We start from the raw sequence: 26,334 nt of genomic DNA, 5'->3' as shown, positions 1-26,334 counted from the left end.
TATTTTCAAATTATTAATGATCTTCAATAATCATAAATCATTCTTATATTGAGACTGATAGAGCAATATGCTTCTTTCGGTAATATTGATCATGCAGATATAGCAACATGGTTTGAGCACTCAGAATAGATAAGATTGGTCGTTTTCTGGGTCAGTAGATAAAGGTAAATTGGATAAAGGTCAGTAGATAAACAACTTGAAAGATGTTGCATCTTTGGCTTCTACAACCACTGCAGTGCCTTATTGAGTAATGAACACACAAAAACAAAAGGATATAGGTTAGGAGCAGGATTCGGCTACTGGCCACTTCAGCCTATTTCCCCATTTACTAAGGTCACAGGTCATCTGATTACCTCATTGTCCACCTACCCTGATAACCTTTCACCCCTGACTAAGCCAGCATCGACACAGAGAGAAAAGAAACCAAGGTTAATTTTTTTCAGAACTTGGAATGTTAACCAATTCTACACAAATGTTGTCTGACCTCTTAAGTGCTTTCAACACCTTGCAATTTCATTTGCTACCCTAGCTTTCAATTTTAAGCTTGAGAACTACCATATATCTTGTTACAATTCTGACTTTTTCATGCCCCCCAACAAAAATAATCCGCTTCCATTATCAAGTTTAAGTTTCCTCTGAACTGAAGCACGAGTTGATCTGAGGTAGCATTATCCAATACAACAAGAAACCCATTTCTTATCTCTAGTTCACTGTTAGATTTTCTCAATTTATTCATGTAATTTCAAAATGTTATTAACATAATTCTACCACACACTTTCAGACCAAATTAGAACATAGAGGCAGCTTTATCATAAATAGTGTCACTTACCGAAACAAGCTTTAAGATTGGATAACAGAACATCAACAATGTCAACCACTTCCCCTATCTAGGAGGCAATATCTCCCAGGAAGATGATTCAAGGATTAACAACTACCAGTTACAAATATTGTGAGCATCCAACATGTCAACATAACATGCAACTGTGACTCTACTTGTGAATAGAGATTCTGGCCACAGTCTATGCCACTGAGATATGCAGGAGGATAGGAAAGATGTTGTGTAAGTTGTGTGCCTTTTACCAGCAATACCTACATTGGATGCATCCAATGGAGAGAGAGAATCAACAATGCAACAGTGCTACATAGCACTTGTCAGAGTTGCTTGTGGGAACAGAATGTCAGAGAGAAGGCTAAAAATGGCAGCATATGTATTTCCCTCCAGGCTGTAAGGCCTGCCAGAATGACAGATGGGAGGAGCCAATGGCCTACTGGTATTATCTTTAGACCAGAAATTCAGAAATTCAGCTAATGTTCTGGAGACCCTAGTTTGAATCCTTGTGCGGCGGATGGTGGAATTTGATTTCAGTTTTTAAAAATCTGGAGTTAAGAATCAGGGCTTATGCTTGAAACGTCGAATTCTCTATTCCTGAGATGCTGCCTGGCCTGCTGTGCTTTGACCAGCAACACATTTGCAGTTAAGAATCTGATGACCATGAAATCATTGTTGATTGTCAGAAAAACCCATCTGGCTCACTAATGTCCTTCAGGGATGGAAATCTGCCATCCTCTGACCTTCGTGTGACTCAGACCCACAGTAATGACTCTCAGCTGCCTTCTGACATGCCCTAACAAGCCATTCAGTTCAAGAAAGCTAGGGAAGGGCAATAATTGCTGGCCAACTAGTGATAAATGAGGTCTGCAGATGCTGGAGATCACAGCTGCAAATGTGTTGCTGGTCAAAGCACAGCAGGCCAGGCAGCATCTCAGGAATAGAGAATTCGACGTTTCGAGCATAAGCCCTTCATCAGGAATAAGAGAGAGAGCCAAGCAGGCTAAGATAAAAAGTAGGGAGGAGGGACTAGGGGGAGGGGCGATGGAGGTGGGATAGGTGGAAGGAGGTCAAGGTGAGGGTGATAGGCCGGAGTGGGGTGGGGGCGGAGAGGTCAGGAAGAGGATTGCAGGTTAGGAGGGCGGTGCTGAGTTGAGGGAACCGACTGAGACAAGGTGGGGGGAGGGGAAATGAGGAAACTGGAGAAATCTGAATTCATACTTTGTGGTTGGAGGGTTCCCAGGCGGAAGATGAGGCGCTCCTCCTCCAGCCGTCGTGTAGTTGTGTTCTGCCGGTGGAGGAGTCCAAGGACCTGCATGTCCTCGGTGGAGTGGGAGGGAGAGTTAAAGTGTTGAGCCACGGGGTGATTGGGTTGGTTGGTTCGGGCGGCCCGGAGGTGTTCTCTGAAGCGTTCCGCAAGTAAGCGGCCTGTCTCCCCAATATAGAGGAGGCCACATCGGGTGCAGCGGATGCAATAGATGATGTGTGTGGAGGTACAGGTGAACTTGTGGCGGATATGGAAGGATCCCTTGGGGCCTTGGAGGGAAGTGAGTGTGGAGGTGTGGGCGCAAGTTTTACATTTCCTGCGGTTGCAGGGGAAGGTGCCGGGGGTGGAGGTTGGGTTGGTGGGGGGTGTGGATCTGACGAGGGAGTCACGAAGGGAGTGGTCCTTGCGGAACGCTGATAGGGGAGGGGAGGGAAATATATCCTTGGTGGTGGGGTCCGTTTGGAGGTGGCGGAAATGGCGGCGGATGATACGTTGTATGCGGAGGTTGGTGGGGTGGTAGGTGAGAACCAGTGGGTTCTGTCCTGGTGGCGGTTGGGGGGGCGGGGCTCAAGGGCGGAGGAGCGGGAAGTGGAGGAGATGCGGTGGAGGGCATCGTCGATCACGTCTGGGGGGATTCTGCGGTCCTTGAAGAAGGAGGCCATCTGGGCTGTGCGGTGTTGGAATTGGTCCTCCTGGGAGCAGATGCGGCGGAGACGAAGGAATTGGGAATATGGGATGGCGATTTTACAGGGGGCAGGGTGGGAGGAGGTGTAGTCCAGGTAGCTGTGGGAGTCAGTCGGTTTATAATAGATGTCTGTGTTGAGTCGGTCGCCCGAGATAGAAATGGAAAGGTCTAGGAAGGGGAGGGAGGAGTCTGAGACAGTCCAGGTGAATTTCAGGTCGGGATGGAAGGTGTTAGTAAAGTTGATGAACTGTTCAACCTCCTCGTGGGAGCACGAGGCAGCGCCGATACAGTCATCGATGTAGCGGAGGAAAAGGTGGGGGGTGGTGCCAGTGTAGTTGCGGAAGATGGACTGTTCCACATATCCTACGAAGAGGCAGGCATAGCTGGGGCCCATGCGGGTGCCCATGGCAACTCCTTTAGTTTGGAGGAAGTGGGAAGATTGAAAAGAGAAGTTATTCAGGGTGAGGACCAGTTCAGTCAGTCGAAGGAGGGTGTCAGTGGAAGGGTACTGGTTGGTGCGGCGGGATAGGAAGAAGCGGAGGGCTTTGAGTCCTTCTTTCCACATATCCTGTGAAGAGGCAGGCATAGCTGGGGCCCATGCGGGTGCCCATGGCAACTCCTTTAGTTTGGAGGAAGTGGGAGGATTGAAAAGAGAAGTTATTCTTTCCACATATCCTACGTTCGGGACACCACCCACGACTCATCTCCCAATACCTCGACACGGTCCTGTCCCCTTTAGTCCAAGAACTCCCCACCTACGTTCGGGACAGCACCCACGCCCTCCACCTCCTCCAGGATTTTTGCTTCCCCGGTCCCCAACGCCTTATTTTCACTATGGACATCCAGTCCCTGTACACCTCCATCCCCCATCACGAAGGACTCAAAGCCCTCCGCTTCTTCCATTCCCGCCGCACCAACCAGTACCCTTCCACTGACACCCTCCTTCGACTGACTGAACTGGTCCTCACCCTGAATAACTTCTCTTTCCAATCCTCCCACTTCCTCCAAACTAAAGGAGTTGCCATGGGCACCCGCATGGGCCCCAGCTATGCCTGCCTCTTCGTAGGATATGTGGAACAGTCCATCTTCCGCAACTACACTGGCACCACCCCCCACCTTTTCCTCCGCTACATCGATGACTGTGTCGGCGCTGCCTCGTGCTCCCACAAGGAGGTTGAACAGTTCATCAACTTTACTAACACCTTCCATCCCGACCTGAAATTCACCTGGACTGTCTCAGACTCCTCCCTCCCCTTCCTAGACCTTTCCATTTCTATCTCGGGCGACCGACTCAACACAGACATCTATTATAAACCGACTGACTCCCACAGCTACCTGGACTACACCTCCTCCCACCCTGCCCCCTGTAAAAACGCCATCCCATATTCCCAATTCCTTCGTCTCCGCCGCATCTGCTCCCAGGAGGACCAATTCCAACACCGCACAGCCCAGGTGGCCTCCTTCTTCAAGGACCGCAGATTCCCCCCAGACGTGATCGACGATGCCCTCCACCGCATCTCCTCCACTTCCCGCTCCTCCGCCCTTGAGCCCCGCTCCTCCAACCGCCACCAAGACAGAACCCCACTGGTTCTCACCTACCACCCCACCAACCTCCGCATACAACGTATCATCCGCCGCCATTTCCGCCACCTCCAAACGGACCCCACCACCAAGGATATATTTCCCTCCCCGCCCCTATCAGCGTTCCGCAAGGACCACTCCCTTCGTGACTCCCTCGTCAGATCCACACCCCCCACCAACCCAACCTCCACCCCCGGCACCTTCCCCTGCAACCGCAGGAAATGTAAAACTTGCGCCCACACCTCCACACTCACTTCCCTCCAAGGCCCCAAGGGATCCTTCCATATCCGCCACAAGTTCACCTGTACCTCCACACACATCATCTATTGCATCCGCTGCACCCGATGTGGCCTCCTCTATATTGGTGAGACAGGCCGCTTACTTGCGGAACGCTTCAGAGAACACCTCCGGGCCACCCGAACCAACCAACCCAATCACCCCTTGGCTCAACACTTTAACTCTCCCTCCCACTCCACCGTGGACATGCAGGTCCTTGGGCTCCTCCACCGGCAGAACACAACAACACGACGGCTGGAGGAGGAGCGCCTCATCTTCCGCCTGGGAACCCTCCAACCACAAGGTATGAATTCAGATTTCTCCAGTTTCCTCATTTCCCCTCCCCCCACCTTGTCTCAGTCGGTTCCCTCAACTCAGCACCGCCCTCCTAACCTGCAATCCTCTTCCTGACCTCTCCGCCCCCACCCCACTCCGGCCTATCACCCTCACCTTGACCTCCTTCCACCTATCCCACCTCCATCGCCCCTCCCCCTAGTCCCTCCTCCCTACCTTTTATCTTAGCCTGCTTGGCTCTCTCTCTTATTCCTGATGAAGGGCTTATGCTCGAAACGTCGAATTCTCTATTCCTGAGATGCTGCCTGGCCTGCTGTGCTTTGACCAGCAACACATTTGCAGTGGCCAACTAGTGATGCCCACATTTCATGAGTGAATAAACACAAAACTAGAATAGACACAAGGTGGTAGAGGAAGAATATTTAGCTAAAGTCAACCTGATAAAGTACATTTCGAGATGACCTTCAATAACAGGGTGCCATTTGTGCTGGGGAGAAAGAGATTAAGCCAGTCGATGACAAGTGTATTGAGTATTGCTGCTCATTGTCCCCCATGAGATGAGAGGAACCAAGTCAAAATCTCAGTGGAGGTGTGTTCACATGGTCAACAGTTTTAAACCAGATAATGAAAGGGCTAAATAGACAAGCAGCAAGATTTTGAAAGCAATATTTTTACAGATCTTTCAAACAACTTTAATAGGAAGTGAGTTCTTTTTATGAAACAGCTTCCCTATCCAGTCCAGTTACTGTCTTTTTTGGAATCACGTATACATTCTGATTGATGAAGTCACTTGCTGTTTTTGCCAACACAAGAATAGTACCTTGGGATATAAGATGTGTTACATAAATGTAAGTTTTGCACCAGTTTGAACACACATTAATGTTTCATTACTTTTATTCTTTTACTAATTTGAATTGTGAGTTGGAAGTGACTTGTGGGTTTGGGATAGTTGAAAAGAAAAGACTGGACAAGATTAATTTGTTTTTGAGGTCAGATTGGAAACTATTGGCAGGCTGATTCCTGATTTAATGGTTCTAACAGACATTGTGACCCCAAGGCAGAACTTGTTTAAAGAAGCTGAGTATTAATGAGGTCAGTACTTGGAATTGGTTCTGTGATGAAGCTACTCCTTTAACAAGATTGTGTTGTCTTTGATTTTTTTCAGAGAGGTCGTAAAAGACACAGACTCTGAAAAGTCTAAGTTTAAGGGCTTTAGGGCCAGTTTGATTATAGCTAGTAGATACTGCCTCAGGCAACAGGCTTTCAAATGTTTGGGAAAAAACACATATAATGAAAGCGAGTGGCCAATTCTCTCACTTCTGGTTTGTTTTTCTTTAGCAGTAGTTTTCTGAAGCTGATGGTCCCAAAGAAGCTGGTCCATGCTGGTACTCTTGTTGCTTATATTTTGTTCTACAAATCTAGACGACACATGTCTAGATTTGTGGGCGGCACGGTGGCACAGTGGTTAGCACTGCTGCCTCACAGCGCCTGAGACCCGGGTTCAATTCCCGCCTCAGGCGACTGACTGTGTGGAGTTTGCACGTTCTCCCCGTGTCTGCGTGGGTTTCCTCTGGGTGCTCCAGTTTCCTCCCACAGTCCAACGATGTGCAGGTCAGGTGAATTGGCCATGCTAAATTGCCCATAGTGTTAGGTAATGGGTAAATGTAGGGGTATGGGTGGGTTGCGCTTCGGCGGGTCGGTGTGGATTTGTTGGGCCGAACGGCCTGTTTCCACACTGTAAGTAATCTAATCTAAAAAAATGTTTCTGTGCAACAGTAGAAGCTTTATTACCGCACGGCCACTGAGAGATTCTCAATGTCCCCAAAAGTAGCCAAGTGTCTACTTGTGGTGACACTTCTTCATGAGTCTCTGCTCTGCACATAAAGACAGTATTTTTTTATCGAAATTAAACAAAAGGTCTATAAGTCACATGGTTGATTGTCATTACATTGTTTAAGACAGACAATTTTTAATTTACAATGTCCAGTGATTGTTGATGTCTTGTGATAACGAGTGGATGGATTACAGGGACTGGTTATCGTAATTCTTCACCAACATGCGTTGATGGGAAAAGATTAAAGTAGAAGGGTTTTGCTTGTTCTCACTGGTGGATTCACATACTTATCTTAATAGGGAACAAAGCAAGATAATGGGAGCAGGAGGCAGTTAATAGGGTTATTGTCAAGGCTATCAGTCTTGTCCAGGGAGGACAAATACCTTTGCCTGAGTCTGCAAATGGAATCCACATGTATGGCTCTTGAGGATTCAGTTCTCTGAGAGTCAGCAGCTCCCCAACTGTCTTATTTTACAAGAGGTCAGGCACTTGATACTGCAGTGAGTCCTCTTAGCAATGGAATGTTTAACCCTTGAGTCCCTAGTATGCCATGTAAAACAAGTAAAAGATAGAAATGATCCCTTTGTGGCTTTCTTACTTCCTCATTCTCTCTCTGACTTCTTTCCTGTAAGACCCTGTGTTTGATTTTTCCTTTTGTGTCAAGTAGTATTCATGGGGATTGTTGCAAGTACTTCGAACAGTATCATTAAGTTGGTATAGGCTGTTTGGTTTTCAGATAGGTTAAATTATTCAGTTTTCTGTTCTCTTTTCCTTGTGTTTCATTTGGTAATCTTGTAAATAAAATCTGTTTTAGAAACAGAACATAGAACAATACAGCACAGAACAGGATCTTTGGCCCTTGATGTTGTTTTGGCCTTTTATTCTAGTCTAAGATCAGACTAATCTACATACCCTTCATTGTACTAACTTCCATGTGCCTTTCCAAGAGTCGCTTAAATGTCTCTAATGTATCTGACGTTACTACCACTGCTGGCAGTGCATTCCATGCACCAACCTCTCTGAGTAAAGAACTTACTTGTGACATCTCCCGTAAACCTTCCTATAGTTGGCTTAAAATTATGTCCCCTTGTGGTTTGACCAACTGTCTGAATAGCCACCGTACACACTTAAAACAACTAGTAAAGTTAGGTCTGGCTACTTTCTTGAAATGTGTTGAGGGGATCTGGCCTGGTCCATTACAGTTCTGGCAAGTCTGAAATACACCTGCTCGCAGTTTTTGAATTGAGTCCTTGTGAAAAGTCAATCAGTCTAAGATTCAGAGTGGAGCCAGAATTAAAATTGTTTTTTTTTTGTGTGTTGTGTTTTCTGGGAGATGATTCTGCTGAAACAGCATGAAGATTTGAAAACTCCCTGTGCAATCTGATGTACCAGCTTCTGGAAGCCCAAAGAGTCCAAAGCCCAGAATATACTCCTACTTCCTTTATACTCTTCTAAGAATTCACTCGATCTATCCTGTCTATACCTGACATATGCTTCCTTCTTTTTCTTAACCAAACCCTCAATTTCTTCAGTCATCCAGCATTCCCTACACCTACCAGCCTTCCCTTTCACCCTGACAGGAATATACTTTCTCTGGATTCTTGTTACCTCATTTCTGAAGGCTTCCCATTTTCTAGCCGTCGCTTTACCTGCGAACATCTGCCCAAGTCAGCTTTTGAAAGTTCTTGCCTATACTGTCAAAATTGGCCTTTCTCCAATTTAGAACTTCAACTTTTAGACTTGGTCTATCCTTTCCATCATTGTTTTAAATCTAATAGAATTGTGGTCGCTGGCCCCAAAGTGCTCCCCCATTGACACCTCAGTCACCTGCCCTGCCTTATTTCCCAAGATTAGGTCAAGGTTTGCACCATCTCTAGTAGGTACACCCACAAACTGAATCAGTTAACACACTTAACAAATTCATCTCCATCTAGACCCTTAATACAATGGCAGTGCCAGTCTATATTTGGAAAGTTAAAATCCCCTACCATAACTACCCTATTATTCTTACAGAGAGCTGAGATCTCCTTACAAGTTTATTTCTCAATTTCCCTCTGACTATTTGGGGGTCTATAATACAATGCCAATAAGGTGATCATCCCTTTCTTATTTCTCAGTTCCACCTGAAATGTCTTTAGTTTAAGATACAAAACTGGTGTCTGGAAATTAATAACTTTGCAAAGATTGGGATTGATTATTCAAAAGTTGGTTTAGGAACTATTGGAGTGACTATTTTGAGGTCTTCAACAGTTTCGGTTTACTGTATTATATATAGAGAGGTAGTAAGACTGACTGGTTCAGCTATCTGTCTCTGTGTCGTGAGATTTTGTGACCATGAAACTTTCAGAGTACCTATTGACATCATTGTACAAACCAATGAATTTAAGGTGGCATGGGAAATGTGGCACAATTCAACACAAATATTATTTATTCAGCAAACAGCAAAGAAAACTAAGGCAGTTCAGTCAAATTAAACCATGAATTACAGACTGTTTACAAAGAACTCCTGCAAACTATGGTAATTTGACCTTGCGACTGAAACTACAGCAACTACTTTGCATAATAGCAGTGTGATTTGTGCAGCAAAATAGAGTAAGCGGAGAAAGCAAATTATGTGCATAAAATCAATCTCACTTACACAAGTCTGGCACCAAACATGCGTGAAAGGAGGATAAGTATTCTTTGAGCCTGCAATCGTAGAAATTGTTAGAATACATTTGCATTATAAGAATTTCATAAGTAGAGGATATAAAATTAACTCCTTTTTAAACTTTGCGTCTTTGTTTTTTTTTAGGTTCTCAGCCTAATGATGGTGTGGTTGTTACCAGTGGTGGCAACCTTACCTGTGATTACATCATACATATGGTCGGTCAAACCAGTCCAGCATTGATAACTGCCTCAGTAGAAAAAGTATTGCAGGAATGTGAAAAACATCAGATCACCACTGTATCTTTCCCTGCTCTAGGAACAGGTAACTACTGCCAGACTATAAATATTTCCATCCTTTGTCCATTTATTCTTATACACTTCTCCACTCCTCTCCAATAATGTTGCTTGCTGTTATGGTACAGTTTCATGAGACCACTGTGCCTCCAGGACTTCTCCCACATGATCACTATTTATGTTTGTCTCTAGACAGTGAACATCATCTGGCCATTCAGCTTCAGTGATATCACAGCCAGGCATCATGCTTTCCCAATTTAACATACTTCCTTTAACCTAAATATTGTCTCCATTTCAAATTGGGTGCAAAAAAATGAGCAAATTTTCATTCCCTCAGCCAAAGGATATTGTGACCACCAGCTGCTGCCTTGATGAGATTAACTAAACCAATGAAGATAGGAGGCAAAGCATCAATAGATAGTGTGATCAATATGGCTCTATTTGTATTGGTATCTGATTACCTAATGTCACTTTCTTATTATATTCATCTTTCATACCGGAGTATTTTTTGTAATGACTTGCTCACTACATGAAATGCATTGTCGTGAGCTGCTTGTCCAGTATTCACTGTTTATTGCTCTATTAAACAGTCAGTAGATCTTCCAACATTGATGTCTCACTGAGTGTGATACCGTGATAGCCCCCAGCAATCTGTCTTAAATAACTGGTGGCTTATATGTCTGGATATCTAAAGTAAAATGGGGAGCCTAACACCTCCAGATCCTAAAGCTCCACTGCCTCTGCATCATTCATGTGATATATTCTTAAAGAACAACTACCTTAATTGGACAGAAAGCAAGTTCGGTGGCCACTCTGTAGCACCAAGTGATTCAAAGAGATGGGAGCTGCCAATGAATAAGACAGGCATCCATAGTACAGAGGAGCAAGTGCTGGATGTCTTGAAATGCATAAAAGTGGATAAATCCCCAGGACTTGATCAGGTGTACCCTGAGATTCTGTGGGAAGCTAGGGAAGGGATTGCTGGGCCTCTTACTGAGATATTTGTATCATCAATAGTCACGGGTGAAGTGCCCAAAGACTGGAGGTTGGCTAACGTAGTGCCACTGATTAAAAAAGATGGTAAGGACAAGCCAGGGAACTATAGAGCAGTGAGCACGACGTTGGTGAAGGGCAAGTTGTTGGGGGAATCATGAGGGACAGGAAGCACATGTGTTTGGAAAGGCAAGGACTGATTAGAGATAGTCAACATGGCTTTATGCATGGGACATCATGTCTCACAAACTTAATTGAGTTTTTTGAGCAAGTAACAAAGAAGATTGATGTGGGCAGAGTGGTAGATGGGATCTATATGGACTTCAGTAAAGTGTTCAACAAGGTTGCCCATGGGAGACTGGTGACCAAGGTTAGATCTCATGGAATGCAGGGAGAACTCGCCATTTGGATACAGAACTGGCTCAAAGATAGAAGACAGAGGGTGGTGGTGGAAGGTTGTTTTTCAGACTGGAGGCCTGTGACCAGTGGAGTGCCACAAGGATCGGTGCTGGGTCCACGACTTTTCATCATTTATGTCAATGATTTGGATGCGAGCAGAAGAGGTATAAGTTAGTAAGTTTGCAGATGACACCAAAATTGGAGGTGTAGTGGACACCGAAGAAGGTTATCGTAGATTACAACAAGATCTAGATTAGATGGGCCAATGGGCTGAGAAGTGGCAGATGGAGTTTAATTCAGATATATGTGAAGTGCTGCATTTTGGGAAAGCAATTCGTAACAGGACTTATACACTAAATGGGAAGGTCCTAGGGAGTGTTGTTGAATAAAGAGGTCTTGGAGTGCAGGTTCATAGCTTCTTGAAAGTGGAGTTGCAGTGGATAGGATAGTGAAGAAGGCATTTGGTATACTTTCCTTTATTGGTCAGAGTATTGAGTACAGGAGTTGGGAGGTCATGTTGCGGCTGTACAGGACATTGATTAGGCCATTGTTGGAATATTGCGTGCAATTCTGGTGTTCTTCATATCGGAAAGATGTTGTGAAACTTGAAAGGGTCCAGAAAAGATTTATAGGGATGTTGCCAGGGTTGGAGCTTTGAGCTATAGGGAGTGCTTGAATAGGCTGGGGCTGTTTTCCCTGGAGTGTCGGAGGTTGAGGGGACCTTATTAGGGTTTATAAAATCATGAGGGGCATGGATAGGATAAATAGACAAAGTATTTACCCTGGCGTGGGGGAGTCCAGAACTAGAGGGCATGGATTTAGGGTGAGAGGGGAAAGATATAAAAGAGACTTGATAGGCAACTTTTTCACTCAGAGAGTGGGATGTGTATGGAATGATTTGCCAGAGGAAGTGGTGGAGGCTGGTACAATTGCAACATTTAAGAGGCATTTGGATGGGTATATGAATAGGAAGGGTTTGGGAGGATATGGGCCGGGTGCTGTCAGGTGGAACTAGATTGGGTTGAGATATCTGGTCGGCCTGGACGAGTTGGACTGAAGGGTCTGTTTTTGTGCTGTACATCTCTATGATTCTATGACTCTATGTTGTCGCCTGCTGTTACCTTGCTAAGGGTGACAGCTAGCATGTAAGAAAGTCATGATTGGAATTCAGGGCGATTGGGTTGAACTGAAGCAATGAGCACTTTTCAGTGCAGATTAAATGTGGATCGATTACCTCTCGTCACCTTAAGAGGAACATATCTTTGTCTTCGAGCGAAGCCAACAGCTAACACACCGGATTCCTCATAGTCAGCTGTAATATTGCATTTACAAACACCACAGTTTCTAATGGAGCATAATGGGTCATTAAGTGGCAGAACGCAGGTTCCCTGTTTCCCACTCCTGATAGGACTTTGAAAGTGTCAAACTCTCTGAGAAACTCTTGGGTCTTGAGAAGCACTCTGAGACACTGAATATCAAACTGTGCCTGCACTGGTATTTGAAAATCTGCCACACATACAACTTGGACTGGTCCATCGAGCTGTACAAGTCAGACAGAATCATTACTGTCAGTGAGGACAAGGAATGTAAGACTGATTATATTCTTTTATTAGATTAGATTAGACTTACAGTGTGGAAACAGGCCCTTTGGCCCAACAAGTCCACACCGACCCGTCGAAGCGCAACCCATCCATACCCCTACATTTACTATTTACCTAACACTATGGGCAATTTAACATGGCCAATTCACCTGACCCGCACATCTTTGTGACTGTGGGAGGAAACCGGAGCACCCGGAGGAAACCCACGCAGACACGTGGAGAGCATGCAAACTCCACACAGTCTGTCGCCTGAGTCGGGAATTGAACCCGGGTCTCTGGCGCTGTGAGGCAACAGTGCTAACCACTGTGACACCGTGCCGCCCATATTCTGCACATCATTAAGTCAGAAAAAAAGGTTATGCTGAGTTCACATTGTTTTAAAAAGTCAAATGCAAATGATTGCAGTTGCAGTAATAGATAAATTGTTTTCAAAAGTAGTATTTAAATGAATGTAATATTGATGGCAAATTCAATCCTTTGAGCAAAGGCATGACTAACAGTGATTTTGATCGCTGGTTTTGGTCCATATTAATTTCATTTTTCTCAGACATTGTCCTTTTGCAGGTGTGGGAGGAATGAATCCACGGGACACTTTGGAAAGCATGTTGATTGGATTTGAAAATCATTTGTCACAAAATAAGCCGTCCAGTATTAAGCTTGTTTACATTGTTGTCTTCCAACCTGATATGTATGCTATTTTTTCTGACGTCTTGCTAAAAAAATCGCAACAGGTAGGTGGGAGTTTAATATCTAGTATAACCCTTTGCAGCATTATGATCAAATCCAAAACAGGAGCTTTGATTATGGAGTGTGTGGAATTTTCACATTTCCTTCCTGCCCCTACTTGGCAAGGATACCTACCCCAGCCCAATGAGGTTATTTGGACTCAATGTGGTATTTTAAACTAAGGCTTGCGTTGGTGAGCTCTGATGGATTCTTCACCAAGCAAAGCTTAGGGACCAAGATACAGGACCAGAAGAGGCCACGGAAAGGTGGATTTTTATTGTAATTTCAATTTCATAATAGGTAATGAGGGTTAGAAGTGTTTCTTTACAGTCCCAGGACCCTCATCTTCCTCTGACCTTTTCCTCTGGCATTTACTTTCCCTCAACCCCATCATTCCTGATGAAGGGTTTTGCCCAAAACGTCGATTTTCCTTCTCCTCGGATGCTGCCTGAACTGCTGTGCTTTTCCAGCAGCACTCTAATCTGGACCCTTTACTTTCCCTCAGCCAGTTTCCCTTCTCTAGCACAAATTCCTTATATTATGGGCCATCCCAGGGATTTTAGTGACAGCAGTGGGCCTGATTTAATCACCGTAGTAATCAGGAAGTAAGGAAGTTATGAGGCCAGATCATTAAAATCAACTACTTCCCGACAGCCCTATCTTTGCCATTTGAGAGTTAAAACCCATCCTTGGGCTCTGTAGGCTTAACTCTGTTGGTCAGAAAGAAGCAATGGAAAGAAAGAAAATAATTCTAACATTTTTAATGCTCACCAATTTTTAATTTCAGAAATTCAACTCCGTAGAAGTAACCATTGGCAAAGTAAAATTGGTAGCTGTTCAAGGTGACATCACAGCAGAACAGACTGATGCAATTGTAAACTGTACAAATGTCAACCTTAACCGAAACAAGGGTGAGTGCCAAATTGTTCACACATCTTTTTTATTGACAACTGCTAGTTGCATTATTGATTACCTGTTACCAAACTATAACATCTCAAGATGCTTCATATAAAAAAAATACAATGCATAAGATTATCTCAGATTCAGGTCAAATCATCTCAGTTCCTCAGGATAGCATCTTAGGCCCTACATCTTTAGTTGCTTCAGTAATGTCCCTTCACTCTATAATAAGGTCAGAAGTGAGAATGTTTATTGATGATTGCATAATATTCAGTACCATTCATGACTCCTCAGTACCATTCATGACTCCTCAGATCCTGAAGTAGTCCATATGCAGCAAGACTTGGACTACACCCAACTTTGGGATGATTAGTGGCAAGTGACATTTGCGCCAGACAAGTACCAGGCAATGGCCAATTCACAGGTTTGAAGCTGGAAAAGCACAGAAGGCCAGACAGCATCCGAAGGGCAGGACAGTCAATGTTTCGGGCTGAAATCCTTTGTCTGTCCTGACAACTTTGACCTTCCTGCCCCTCGGATGCTAACAAGTTGTCCTATTCCAGCTTCACATCTATTGACTCTGGCTTCCAGCATCTGCAATCCTTACTGTCTCCAATAGTCATTTCTATCTCCAATAAGAAAAAAAATCTAACCCTCATCTTTTGACATTCAATGGCATTAAAAAGCACTGAACCCCACTATCAATATTCTGGGGTTAGGGGTGAGGTTTGGAGGGGGTTTGGGGGGTTACCATTGACCAGAAACTGAACTGGATTAACCATACAAATACTGCAGCAACAAAAGCAGGTCAGAGACTAGGGATGTTGTGACAGGTAACTCATCTCCTGTTTCCCCAGTGTCTGTCAGTAAGGCACAAGTCATGAGAATAATGGTATATTCCACAATTGCCTGGATGAGTGCAACTCGAATGGTGAGAATATGGTGCTAATAATTTCTACATTGTGGGTTGTTTTAAAATCTATCTGTTCAGAGATGCTATTACAGTCCCCTGGAGTAGGTGGGATTTAAACATAGACTCCAATCATTGCATGACAAGAACCCCTCAAAAAATTAGTTGCTTTTTCTGATCCCCCTTAATTTCTAATCAATCTGTCAGAGGTGTTAATCTCACAATCCTGGAAGACGTGAGACTTGAACCCAGACCACCTGATTTAGAGGAAGGAACATTACCACTGTGCCACAAGAGTCCATACAGTTAGCTCTACTTATTTTTGAATCAATCTGAGTTATTACACACCTCTGGAACAGGTGGGGTCTTGAGTCCAGACCTTCACAGCCCAGAGATAGAGATATACAACTGTGTATCAATAGAGGGGAAGGATGTGTAGCTGGAGGGCATTGATTGGGTGATTGAAGCACTGAGTGTCATGGCATAAGCCAAGCTATGAGATGCATACCTACAATAATTCATACTGTGAATAAATTTACAGCAAATAAAGATTTTACCTTTTCCTTAACTGACAGTTTATCAGGTGTATAGAGGAGATGTTGTACCTGCAAATCACATCTCCCATTTCTGTTTTTTGGTCTTTCTGTTCTTTTGCAAGGGAAGTGAAGTAAAAGAATATTCTGGGTTAAGCTCCATCTCACCATTGCCTTCGACACATGCTTTATTATAAGGGCTGACCATCCATGAACATCTCACCTTCACAACTCAACCTTCACTTGTGACATGGTAATCCTCAGATTAAACCACCACCAGTTGTTTCTCCCTCTCCATCCAATGCAAGAGTAGCCCTATGGTCCTCTGGCAACTTTTTATTATAGTGGCAACTGCACTTGCTTTTCTATGTTATCTCTTTTTCTCTAGAAGTCAGGTATCTTAAAATATTTAGTTCCCATCCTTGATCAGGAAATGTTGCTAGATCAAAACCATTTATCTCTATGTTTTATATCATTACTTGTTGCTATTGTTGATGTCTGCTTCTTGTTATGAATGCTTTATATGTTCTGATAAAGCCCTTCTAATTTTAGTTTCTTCCTCTATTTCCCTGATGTGGCCCTAGTCATTAATGCATTTCAGGCATAAATTCCTTAACTTTTTTCCAAATCACTACACTGCAAGTTTGACTTTGTAGACTTATGAAATGATCCCTATTTGAACGCACCCCTTAGTAATTTAAAACCTTCTATTCCCTCAATGTTATCTGATTTTTCAGTACATTAGTTCGAACCAAGTTTAAGTTGAATCCATCTCAATCAAACAACTTACTGTTTCTGCTACACTGGTGATTGCCCCATGTATTGACTTTGTAATTCTGATGAAGCAAAGTTGAGCTCTTTGATAGATTGGAATAGCATTTTACTAACAATAACTAACTTTTCTACCTTACAGGGGTTTGTGGTGCTATCTTAAAAGCAGCCGGACAGTCAGTAGTGGATGAATGTACCCAACTAGGTGAGTAACTGTAAGGCATCTCCCTCTTCGGTCTGACGGAATGCAAACTCAGAATGAAGTTAGGTTTTTTGAAAGGGTAATGGGTCTTTCAGTCACTTGTCAGAAAATAAGTTAATACCAGCCTCAATGTTCAGAAAGTAAAAAAAAACGTTTTAAAATGAATTTAATTCAGCTGTGATAGTAACACAGAAACATTAAAAACCAGGGCAGGAGTAGGCCATTTGGCCCATCGAGCCCACTCCAACATTCCACATGATTGTGGCTGATCCTTTATCTCGATGCCATACTCCCATTCTCTTCCCATATCCCTTGAAATCTTTAGCTTCTAGAAAATTATCAGTTTCTTTCTTAAATATATTCAGTAACTTCACCTTCACAGTCTTCTGTGATAGAACATTCCATAGGTTTGCCATTACTTGAGTGAAGAAATTTCTGCCCACCTCAGTTCAAAATGGCCTGATAATATCTTGTCACCCTTGTTCCGCCACCCCAGTATCTCAGTATATCCTGGGATATCCTGGTAGTGGTGAGTACTTGTAGCAAGTGGGAGAGTCAGGCAAACATTGGATGAGAGAGGTCCTATAGGAGCAGGACAGGTACCTCATGAGCAAAGTTTGGGACGAACCTGTGAAATAACTTGTTTGTGTTCATGGAGAAAAAACCCTCCACAAACCACAACCAAATGATGCTGAGACAAAATATATGACAATTAAGCCTGTTTACTCCATTAATGATGATGAAATAGCAAAGGATAAAAGAGTTATGAAATTTGAGGATAGCAATCTAGAAACCCAAACTATGGAACACAAATTCAAATAAAACCACAGCAGCTGGTGGAATTTCAATCCAATTCATAAATAAATCTGGAATTAAAAGCTAGCCTTAGTAATGGTGACTGTGAATTACCATCAATCTCATACATAGATCTGGTTCACCAATGTCCTTTAAGGAACCTAATCAGCCACCCATACCTGGATTGATCTATGTGAGACTCCAGATCCACAATGATATGGTTTACTCTGAACTCCCTCTGAAAAGAATATAACAAACTATTTACATCAAGGGCAACTAGAGATGGATAAAAAATACTGGCCTTGCAACAATGCCCACCATTTCATGAAAGAAAAAAAGGTAATAAAGTTTGCAGATGACACCAAAATTGGAGATATAGTGGACAGTGAAGAAGTTTACCTCAGGGTACAACAGGACTTTGATCAGATGGGTGAGTAAGCCGAAGAATGGCAGTTAGTGTTTAATTTAGATAAATGTGAGATGCTGCATTTTGGAAAGGCAAATTAGGGCAGGACTTATACACTTAAATGGTAAAGTCCTGAGGAGTGTTGCTGAACAAAGAGATCTTGGAGTGCAGGTTCATAGTTCCTTGAAAATGGAGTTGCAGGTACATGGGATAGTGAAGAAGGTGTTTGGTACACTTGCTTTTGTTGGTCACTGTGCTAAGCATAGGTGTTTGGAGGTCATTTTTTAAATTAGATTAGATTACTTACAGTGTGGAAACAGGCCCTTCGGCCCAACAAGTCCATACCGACCCTCCGAAGAGCAACCCACCCAGACCAATTCCCCTACATTTAGCCCTGCACCTAACACTACGGGCAATTTAGCACGGCCAATTCACCTAACCTGAACAGCTTTGGACTATAGGGGGAAACCGTAGCACCCGGAGGAAACCCACGCGGTCACGGCGAGAATGTACAAACTCCGCACAGACAGGAATTGAAGGCATGAATTGAACCCGGGTCCCTGGCGCTGTGAGACAGCAGTGCTAACCACTGTGCCACCATGTCACCATGCCGCCCTTGTTGCGGCTGTACAGGACATTGATCAAGCCTTTTTTGAATCCTGCATGCAATTTTCATCTCCCTGTTAAAGGAAGAATGTTGTGAAATCTGAAAGGGCACAGAAAAGATTTAAAAGGCATGAGTTAGAGGGTTTGGGCTGTAGGAGAGGCTGAAAATGCTGGGACTGTTATTCCTGGAGCATTGGAGGTTGAGGATTGACCTTCCAGATGTTTATGAAATCATATGGGGCATGGATAGGGTGAGTAGCCAAAGTCTTTTCCCTGGGGTAGGGGGACTCTAAAACTAGAGGGCATAGGCTTAAGTGAGAGGGGAAAGATTTAATAGGGACCTAAGGGGCAGATTTTTCATGCTGAGTGTAGTGTGTGTATGGAATGAGCTGCCAGAAGAGGTGTTAGTGGCTGGTATAATTACATTTCAAAGGCATCTGGATGAGTGCATGAATAGGAAGGGTTTAGAGGGATATAGGCCAAATGCTGGCAAATGGAACTAAATAAAGTTATGACATCTGGTTGGCATGGAAGAGTTGGACTGAAGCGTCTGTTTCTGTGCTGTACATCTCTATGACTCTAAATAAGAAAGGAAACATCTTCAAACAAAGGAATAGCAGCAAGTGGAGAAATCAACAAGATAAGTCAGAGGAACTCAAGATCAATCTGCACACCTGTTGTGGGCGTACAAGAACATAATGTTAGCTTGAGCGAAAACACAAGAATTACATTCAAGGGTTGGAGACACAAGGCTAATTTCAAGTGTCAGACATGGAACTGGGGCACATTGGAAGGAGACACAGAAACAGGAGTGGGCCATTCAGCCCCTCGGTTCCACCATCCATTGTGATTGCGGCTAATCTGTGACCTCAATCTATTGATACGCCTTTGTCCGATATCCCTTAAAAGCTTTGCCTAACAAAAATGTATCTGTTTCAGATTTAAATTTAACAACTGATCTAGCTTCAATTGCCATTTATGGAAGAGTTCCAAACCTCCACTATCTTTGTGTGTGGAAGTGCTTCTTCATATCTCTTCTGAAGTATCTGGCCCTATTTCAGGCTATGGCCCCTAGCTGTAGAATTTCCAACCAGTGGAAATAGTTTCTCTTTATCCACCCTGTCTTTTCCTGTTTACGTTGTAGAGGTGTCGCTATAGTGGATGGACATTTGGAAATACAAGTTCTGGAACACTACTTAAAATAAATGTGCAAGAATAAGACAAGGAGAGGCAGTTTCAAACTGTTCTGAGGCAAATTTGGATCTGATATCAAAAAGTTCTCCATTACACAAATAGTGATCAATGGAAAAGGATTCCAGATAAAGTAGTGAAGGCAATAAGTGTCACTCTATTTATGAAATAATTACAAGTTGGAATAGGGAGGCTTTGGAGTCTATAGAGTCCCTAACTACTGTATGGAAGCAAGCCACTAGCTCATCAATCTCACACCAACCCTCCAAAGAGCGTCCTACCCCCGACCTTATAACATTGCATTTCCCATGGCAAATCTACCCAATCTGCATACCTTTGAATTGTCAGAGGAAACCCACACAGGTGCAGGGAAAATGTGCAAACTCTATGCAGATAGTTACCCATGGGTAGAATTGAGTCCAGATACCAGGGAGCGATAAGGCAGCAGTGCTAACCACTGAGCCACCATGCTGCCTACTGGTTCTTCCAGTTAGATGAGTTTTAGAGGATCAGAGTAACCATTCTTACCTGTAGCAAATTTGAAAGATTCTAGATATCACATCCTTTTAGGAAAAGTGTCAATCAGCTTTTGAATTTATAGCGCGAGGTTAATTGTATGCCACTAACTGGTTATTAAATTATTGACAGTGTTACAGCTTCCATCTCAAATACTGTTTTTCCTGCTGTAGGTGTCCAAAATGAAGATACTGTTGTAAGCACAAAAGCAGGAAACCTTCAAGTGAAGTATATCATACATTTGGCAGGCTGGCTTAAAGCACAAAATACAAAAGGATCTTTAGTAAAAGTTCTGAAGGAATGTGAAAACCTAAAAATAAGTTCAGTGTCCTTCCCAGCATTGGGCACAGGTAGGTTTTGGAACAATATGTATGTGTTATTTCAATACCTTTACTTTTGTATGTTACAGAAAGCATGCAGGATAAAATGATCCAGTAACTTCAGGGTGATACTGTTGCAGACCCCAAAATAAAATATGAGCTTGAAACAATTCAGTGAGAAGTACAGGAAAGCTTCCTGCTGATTGTGTGTTTATAGTTCTTAGCTAGAAATTTCAACAAGTCATTTATAAGACACCCCTTCCCATATGTTCTTGCATATAACCGAATGGTGTTGACAGTTCCCAGGGAAACATCTATGAGAGATAGATTTAGCCTTTATGAAAATTCTGTTTTCTCTATAAAAAAAAGATAATGACACATTTTGAAATTATACTTCAAAATGAGCCAATTGCTGGTTCAAGCAAGACATTCCTTCTACACAGCTTCCCTGGTTGCAATTTGAGTCACATATTACCTCTTGCACTTTCAGTGGTTTATTGGGCATCATAAGATTGCAGGGATATGTACAATGATTACAGGGTTTCAAACCTCATAGATAGGTCTGTGGTTAGTACCTTTTAAAGCTAAACAATCCAAGACATGTGTGTGCACCTCTCAGTGCTAGCTTCCTTTGTCCTCATAATGCAATCACTGATGTTGTGCATTTTATAATGGCATCCCACGATTGATTCCTCATTCAAGATTGGTCCTACTCTCCCAATATTCCTTCAAGGTCCATTCTGTTCTTAGCTTCCTTTCCCACCGTACCAACCAGTACCCTTCCACTGACACCCTCCTTCGACTGACTGAACTGGTCCTCACCCTGAACAACTTCTCTTTCCAGTCCTCCCACTTCCTCCAAACCAAAGGAGTTGCCATGGGCACCCGCATGGCCCCAGCAATGCCTGCCTCTTCGTAGGATATGTGGAACAGTCCATCTTCCGCAACTACACTGGCACCACCCCCCACCTTTTCCTCCGCTACATCGATGACTGTATCGGCGCTGCCTCGTGCTCCCACAAGGAGGTTGAACAGTTCATCCACTTTACCAACAACTTACACCCCGACCTCAAATTCACCTGGACCATCTCAGACTCCTCCCTCCCCTTCCTAGATCTTTCCATTTCTATCTCGGGTGACCGAATCAACACGGACATCTACTATAAACCGACCAACTCCCACAGCTAACTAGACTACACCTCCTCCCACCCTGCCCCCTGTAAAAATGCCATCCCATATTCCCAATTCCTTCGTCTCTGCTGCATCTGCTCCCAGGAGGACCAGTTCCAATACTGTACAGCCCAGATGGCCTCCTTCTTCGAGGACCGCAGATTCCCCCCAGACATGATCGACGATGCCCTCCACCGCATCTCCTCCACTTCCAGCTCCTCCGCCCTTGAGCCGCGCCCCTCCAAACGCCACCAGGACAGAACCCCACTGGTTCTCACCTACCACCCCACCAACCTCCATATACAGCGTATCATCTGCTGTCATTTCCGCCACCTCCAAACGGACCCCAACACCAGGGATATATTTCCTTCCCCTCCCCTATCAGCATTCCGAAAAGACCACTCCCTCCGTGACTCCCTCGTCAGGTCCACACCTCCCACCAACCCAACCTCCACTCCCGGCACCTTCCCCTGCAACCGCAAGAAATGCAAAACTTGCACCCACACCTCCTCCCTTACTTCTCTCCAAGGCCCCAAGGGATCCTTCCATATCCGCCACAAATTCACCTGCACCTCCAAACACATCATCTATTGCATTCGCTGCACCCGATGTGGCCTCCTCTATATTGGGGAGACAGGCCGCCTACTTGCAGAATGTTTCAGAGAACACCTCTGGGACACCCGGACCAACCAACCCAACCACCCCGTGGCTCAACACTTTAATTTCCCCTCCCACTCCACCAAGGACATGCAGGTCCTTGGACTCCTCCATTGTCAGACCATAACAACATGACGGTTGGAGGAAAAGTGCCTCATCTTCCACCTAGAAACCCTCCAACCACAAGGGATGAACTCAGATTTCTCCAGTTTCCTCATTTCCCCTCCCCCACCTTGTCTCAGTCAAATCCCTCGAACTCAGCACCGCCTTCCTAACCTGCAATCTTCTTCCTGACCTCTCCACCCCCACCCCACTCCAGCCTATCACCCTCACCTTGGCTTCCTTCCACTATCACATCTCCATCGCCTCTCGCCCAAGTCTCTCCTTCCTACCTTTTATCTTAGCCTGCTGGACACACTTTCCTCATTCCTGAAGAAGGGCTTATGCCCAAAACGTCGAATCTCCTGTTCCTTGGATGCTTCCTGACCTGCTGCACTTTTCCAGCAACACATTTTCAGCTCTGATCTCCAGCATCTGCAGACCTCACTTTCTCCTCGAAGATAATTAGCCTTGGCCCCAAGTTTCGTACTTGAGCCTTAGGACCACTCTCATCTTTGTCTACGAATATTCTAAAACTTACAGAATTGTGGTCACGATTCCCGAAGAAATCCCCCACTGCAACTTCTACCGCCTGGCCTGGCTCATTTCCCAACACCAGGTCCAATATGGTCCCTTCCCTTGCCAGACTATTGATATACCGCTCGGGCAGCATGGTGGCACAGTGGTTAGCACTGCTGCCTCACAGCAGTGATTCAATTCTCGCCTCAGGCGACAGTCTGTGTGGAGTTTGCACATTCTCCCTGTGTCTGTGTGGGTTTCCGCCTGGTGCTCAAGTTTCCTCCCACAGTCCAAAAATGTGTAGGTTAGGTGAATTCGCCATGCTAAATTGCTGTAGTGTTAGGTGCAGGGGTAAATATAGAGGAATGGGTGCGGGTCGGTGTGGACTTGTTGGGCTGAAGGGCCTGGTTCCACACTGTAAGTAATCTAATCTAATCTAAAAACTTTCCTGGATGCTCCTTACAAATTCTGACCCATCCAGACTTCGGACACTAAGCGTATCCCAGTCAATGTTGGTAAAATTAAAATCTCCCGTCACCACCACCCTGTAGCCTCTACATCTATTCATAAACTGTTTACCTATTTGTTCTTCTACCTCATGCTCACTGTTGGGAGGCCTGTAATACAGCCCCAACAATGTAACTGCACCCTTCTTATTTCTCAGCTCCACCCATTATGCCTCACTGCTCAAGCCTTCCATAGTGACCTCCTTTAGCACAGCTGTGATATCATCCTTGACCAGCAATGCAACACCTCCCTTCCTTTTACTTCCCTCCCTGCCCTGTCTAAAGCATCTATATCCTGGAATATTTAGTTGCCAATCATGCCCTTCCGTCAACCAAGTCTCTGTGATCACAATAATGTCATACACCCAGGCACCAATCCAAGCCCTAAGTTCACGTGCCTTGCCCACTATACTCCTTGCATTAAAGTATATGCACTTCAGACTGCCAATTCTTTTGTGTTCATCTGCTCTCTGCCTACTCTTCCCCTTGGTAATGCTAATTTTGTGATTCTTACAGTCTCCAGTTTCCACCTCACTGCCTAGTAGTCTTCTCTTCTGCTTACCAGTCCCCTGCCACATTAGTTTAAAACCTCCCCAACAGCAGTAGTAAAACCCCCCAAAGAATATTAGTTCCAGTCTGGTTCAGGTGTAGACCATCCAATTTGTAATAGTCCCACCTTCCCCAGAACTGGTCCCAATGTCCCACAAATCCGAACCCCTCCCTCCTACACCATTTCTCAAGCCACATGTTCATCCTGCCTATTCTTTCATTTCTACCCTGACTAGCATGTGGCACTGGTATCAATCCTGAGATCAATATCTTTGAGGTTCTACTCTTTAACTTCTCTCCTAGCTCCCTGAATTCTGATTTCAGGACCTCATCTCATTTTTTACTTATATCATCGGTGCCTATATGCACCACAACAACTAGCTGTTCACCCTCCCCTTTTAGAATGCTCTGCAGCCGCTCAGTGACATCCCTGACCTCAGCAGCTGGGAGGCAACATACCATCTGGGTGTCTCATTTTCGGCCACAGAACCACCTATCTGCTCCTCTCACAATAGAATCCCCTATGACTGTGGCCCTACGAATCTTTTTCACACCCTTCAGAACAGAAGTGCCCGCCACAGTGCCATGATCCTGGCACCTGCTGCCCTCCCCTGGTGAGCCATGTCCCCCAACAGTATCCAAAACGGTATACCTGTTTTGGCGGGAGATGACCGTAGGGGACACCTACACTGTCTTCCTGCTCTTTCTCTGCCTTTTAGTCACCCATTCACTGTCTCCCTCAGCAATTCTAACCTGCGCTGTGACCAGTTCACTAAACATGCTATCCACGGCTTCCTCAGCATCGGTCCACTGCTCCACAGTGAGTTTGTCGGCACCTCCAGAGCCGTCATGCGGTTCAAACAAGAGCTACATCTGGACACACTTCTTGCAAGTGTAAGAGTCAGGAATGTCAGCCACGTCCCTGAGCTCCCACATCAGGCAAGAGGCACATGCCACGGGTCTGAAGTCCCCTGCCATTGTAAGCCTTAGCTTTATATCAACTAACTAAAACCAAACAATGCACTTAAATATATGAAAGAAAAGAAAAAGAAAAAAAAAATAAACCTTACCTTACAGAGCCCTTTCTCTTCTGGTTAGAGGAAGGTGGGCGGGAGGGAGATACTACATGTGTAGTATCTCGGGTTTAGCCACTGGCCAAATTTATACTAAATCCTTACCTTCCCGGCAACCTCCTTGTCTCCAACGTCACCTCCACTCTGTCTCCCACTGCTCCAGGAAAAAAAAAATATGGCAAGTCCAATTGAGTTTCTGATCATTGGTAACCTCAAAGATGTTGACAATGGGGTTTCAGTGATAGTAAACCATTGCATTTCAAGGGCTGGGGTTTTAATCGTCTCTTATTGGAGATTGGCATAGTCTGGCATTTGTGTGGCGTGAAGCCTGGGTATTGTGCAGATCTTGTTACATTTGGACCTGGACTGCTTCAGAATGAGGAGTCACAAATGGTGCTGAACATTGTACAGTCATTGGCGAACATCCTCACTTCTGACATTATGGTAGAGGAAAGATCATTAATGAAGCAGTTGAAGATAATTGGACCTAGGATGCTACCCTGAGAAATTCCTGCAGAAATGTCCTAGAGCTGAGATGATTGACCTTCAACAACCACAACTATCTTCCTTTGTGCCAGGCATGGCTTCAACCAGAGAGTTTTCCCCTTATTTCCCATTGATTCCAGATTTGCTAGGGCTCCTTGATGCCACACCTGGTTGAATGCAGCCACGATGTCAAGGGCTGTAACTCTCACTTCACCTCTGGAATTCAGCTCTTTTCTCCACGTCTGAACCAAGGTTGTAATGGGGTTAGGAGCCGAGTAGCTCTGCCAGAACCCAAATGGGCATAACTGAGCAGGTTATTGCTGAGCAGGTGCTGCTTGATAGTACTGTTGATGACCCCTTCCATCTCTTACTGACGATTGAGCAAAGATTGATTAGGCGGTAATCGGTTGGGAGAGATTGGTCCTGCTTTTTTTGTATATAGGACATACCTGGACAATTTTCTACATTGTCAGGTAGATGCCAGCATTGTAACAGATGAGCCAAACAACTGCACGACTTAGACAGATTTTACAGAATAACATCAATCAACCAATATCCAGGTCTTTTCTATCACTGGTCCATCAACTACTCATTTCATTGCAGCAAAGAAGATGAAGAAAATATTAGATAGACATGTAAAAAATGATGAAGGATTTGGATCAATTAACAAGGAGAAAAAATATTTCTTCTAATTGAT

The 26,334-nt window shown here is 44.4% G+C and overlaps 1 protein-coding gene across 4 annotated transcripts in view; it reads left to right on the top strand.

Annotated features, from left to right (window-relative positions):
• The window catches only part of LOC132817039 (protein mono-ADP-ribosyltransferase PARP14-like), an 87,572-nt gene that overhangs the window by 38,200 nt on the left and 23,038 nt on the right, over positions 1–26,334 (top strand). For all 4 annotated transcript variants that reach the window (XM_060827081.1, XM_060827084.1, XM_060827082.1 and 1 more), the window contains 5 exons: positions 9,561–9,737; positions 13,267–13,433; positions 14,216–14,339; positions 16,685–16,747; positions 20,432–20,608. In XM_060827081.1, coding sequence (XP_060683064.1) covers positions 9,561–9,737; positions 13,267–13,433; positions 14,216–14,339; positions 16,685–16,747; positions 20,432–20,608 — 708 coding nt within the window. The remainder of the gene's footprint in view (positions 1–9,560; positions 9,738–13,266; positions 13,434–14,215; positions 14,340–16,684; positions 16,748–20,431; positions 20,609–26,334) is intronic.

Source organism: Hemiscyllium ocellatum, chromosome 7, assembly GCF_020745735.1.
Source record: "Hemiscyllium ocellatum isolate sHemOce1 chromosome 7, sHemOce1.pat.X.cur, whole genome shotgun sequence".
Classification (NCBI taxonomy): domain Eukaryota; kingdom Metazoa; phylum Chordata; class Chondrichthyes; order Orectolobiformes; family Hemiscylliidae; genus Hemiscyllium; species Hemiscyllium ocellatum.
This window is presented reverse-complemented; position numbering and strand designations above follow the sequence as displayed.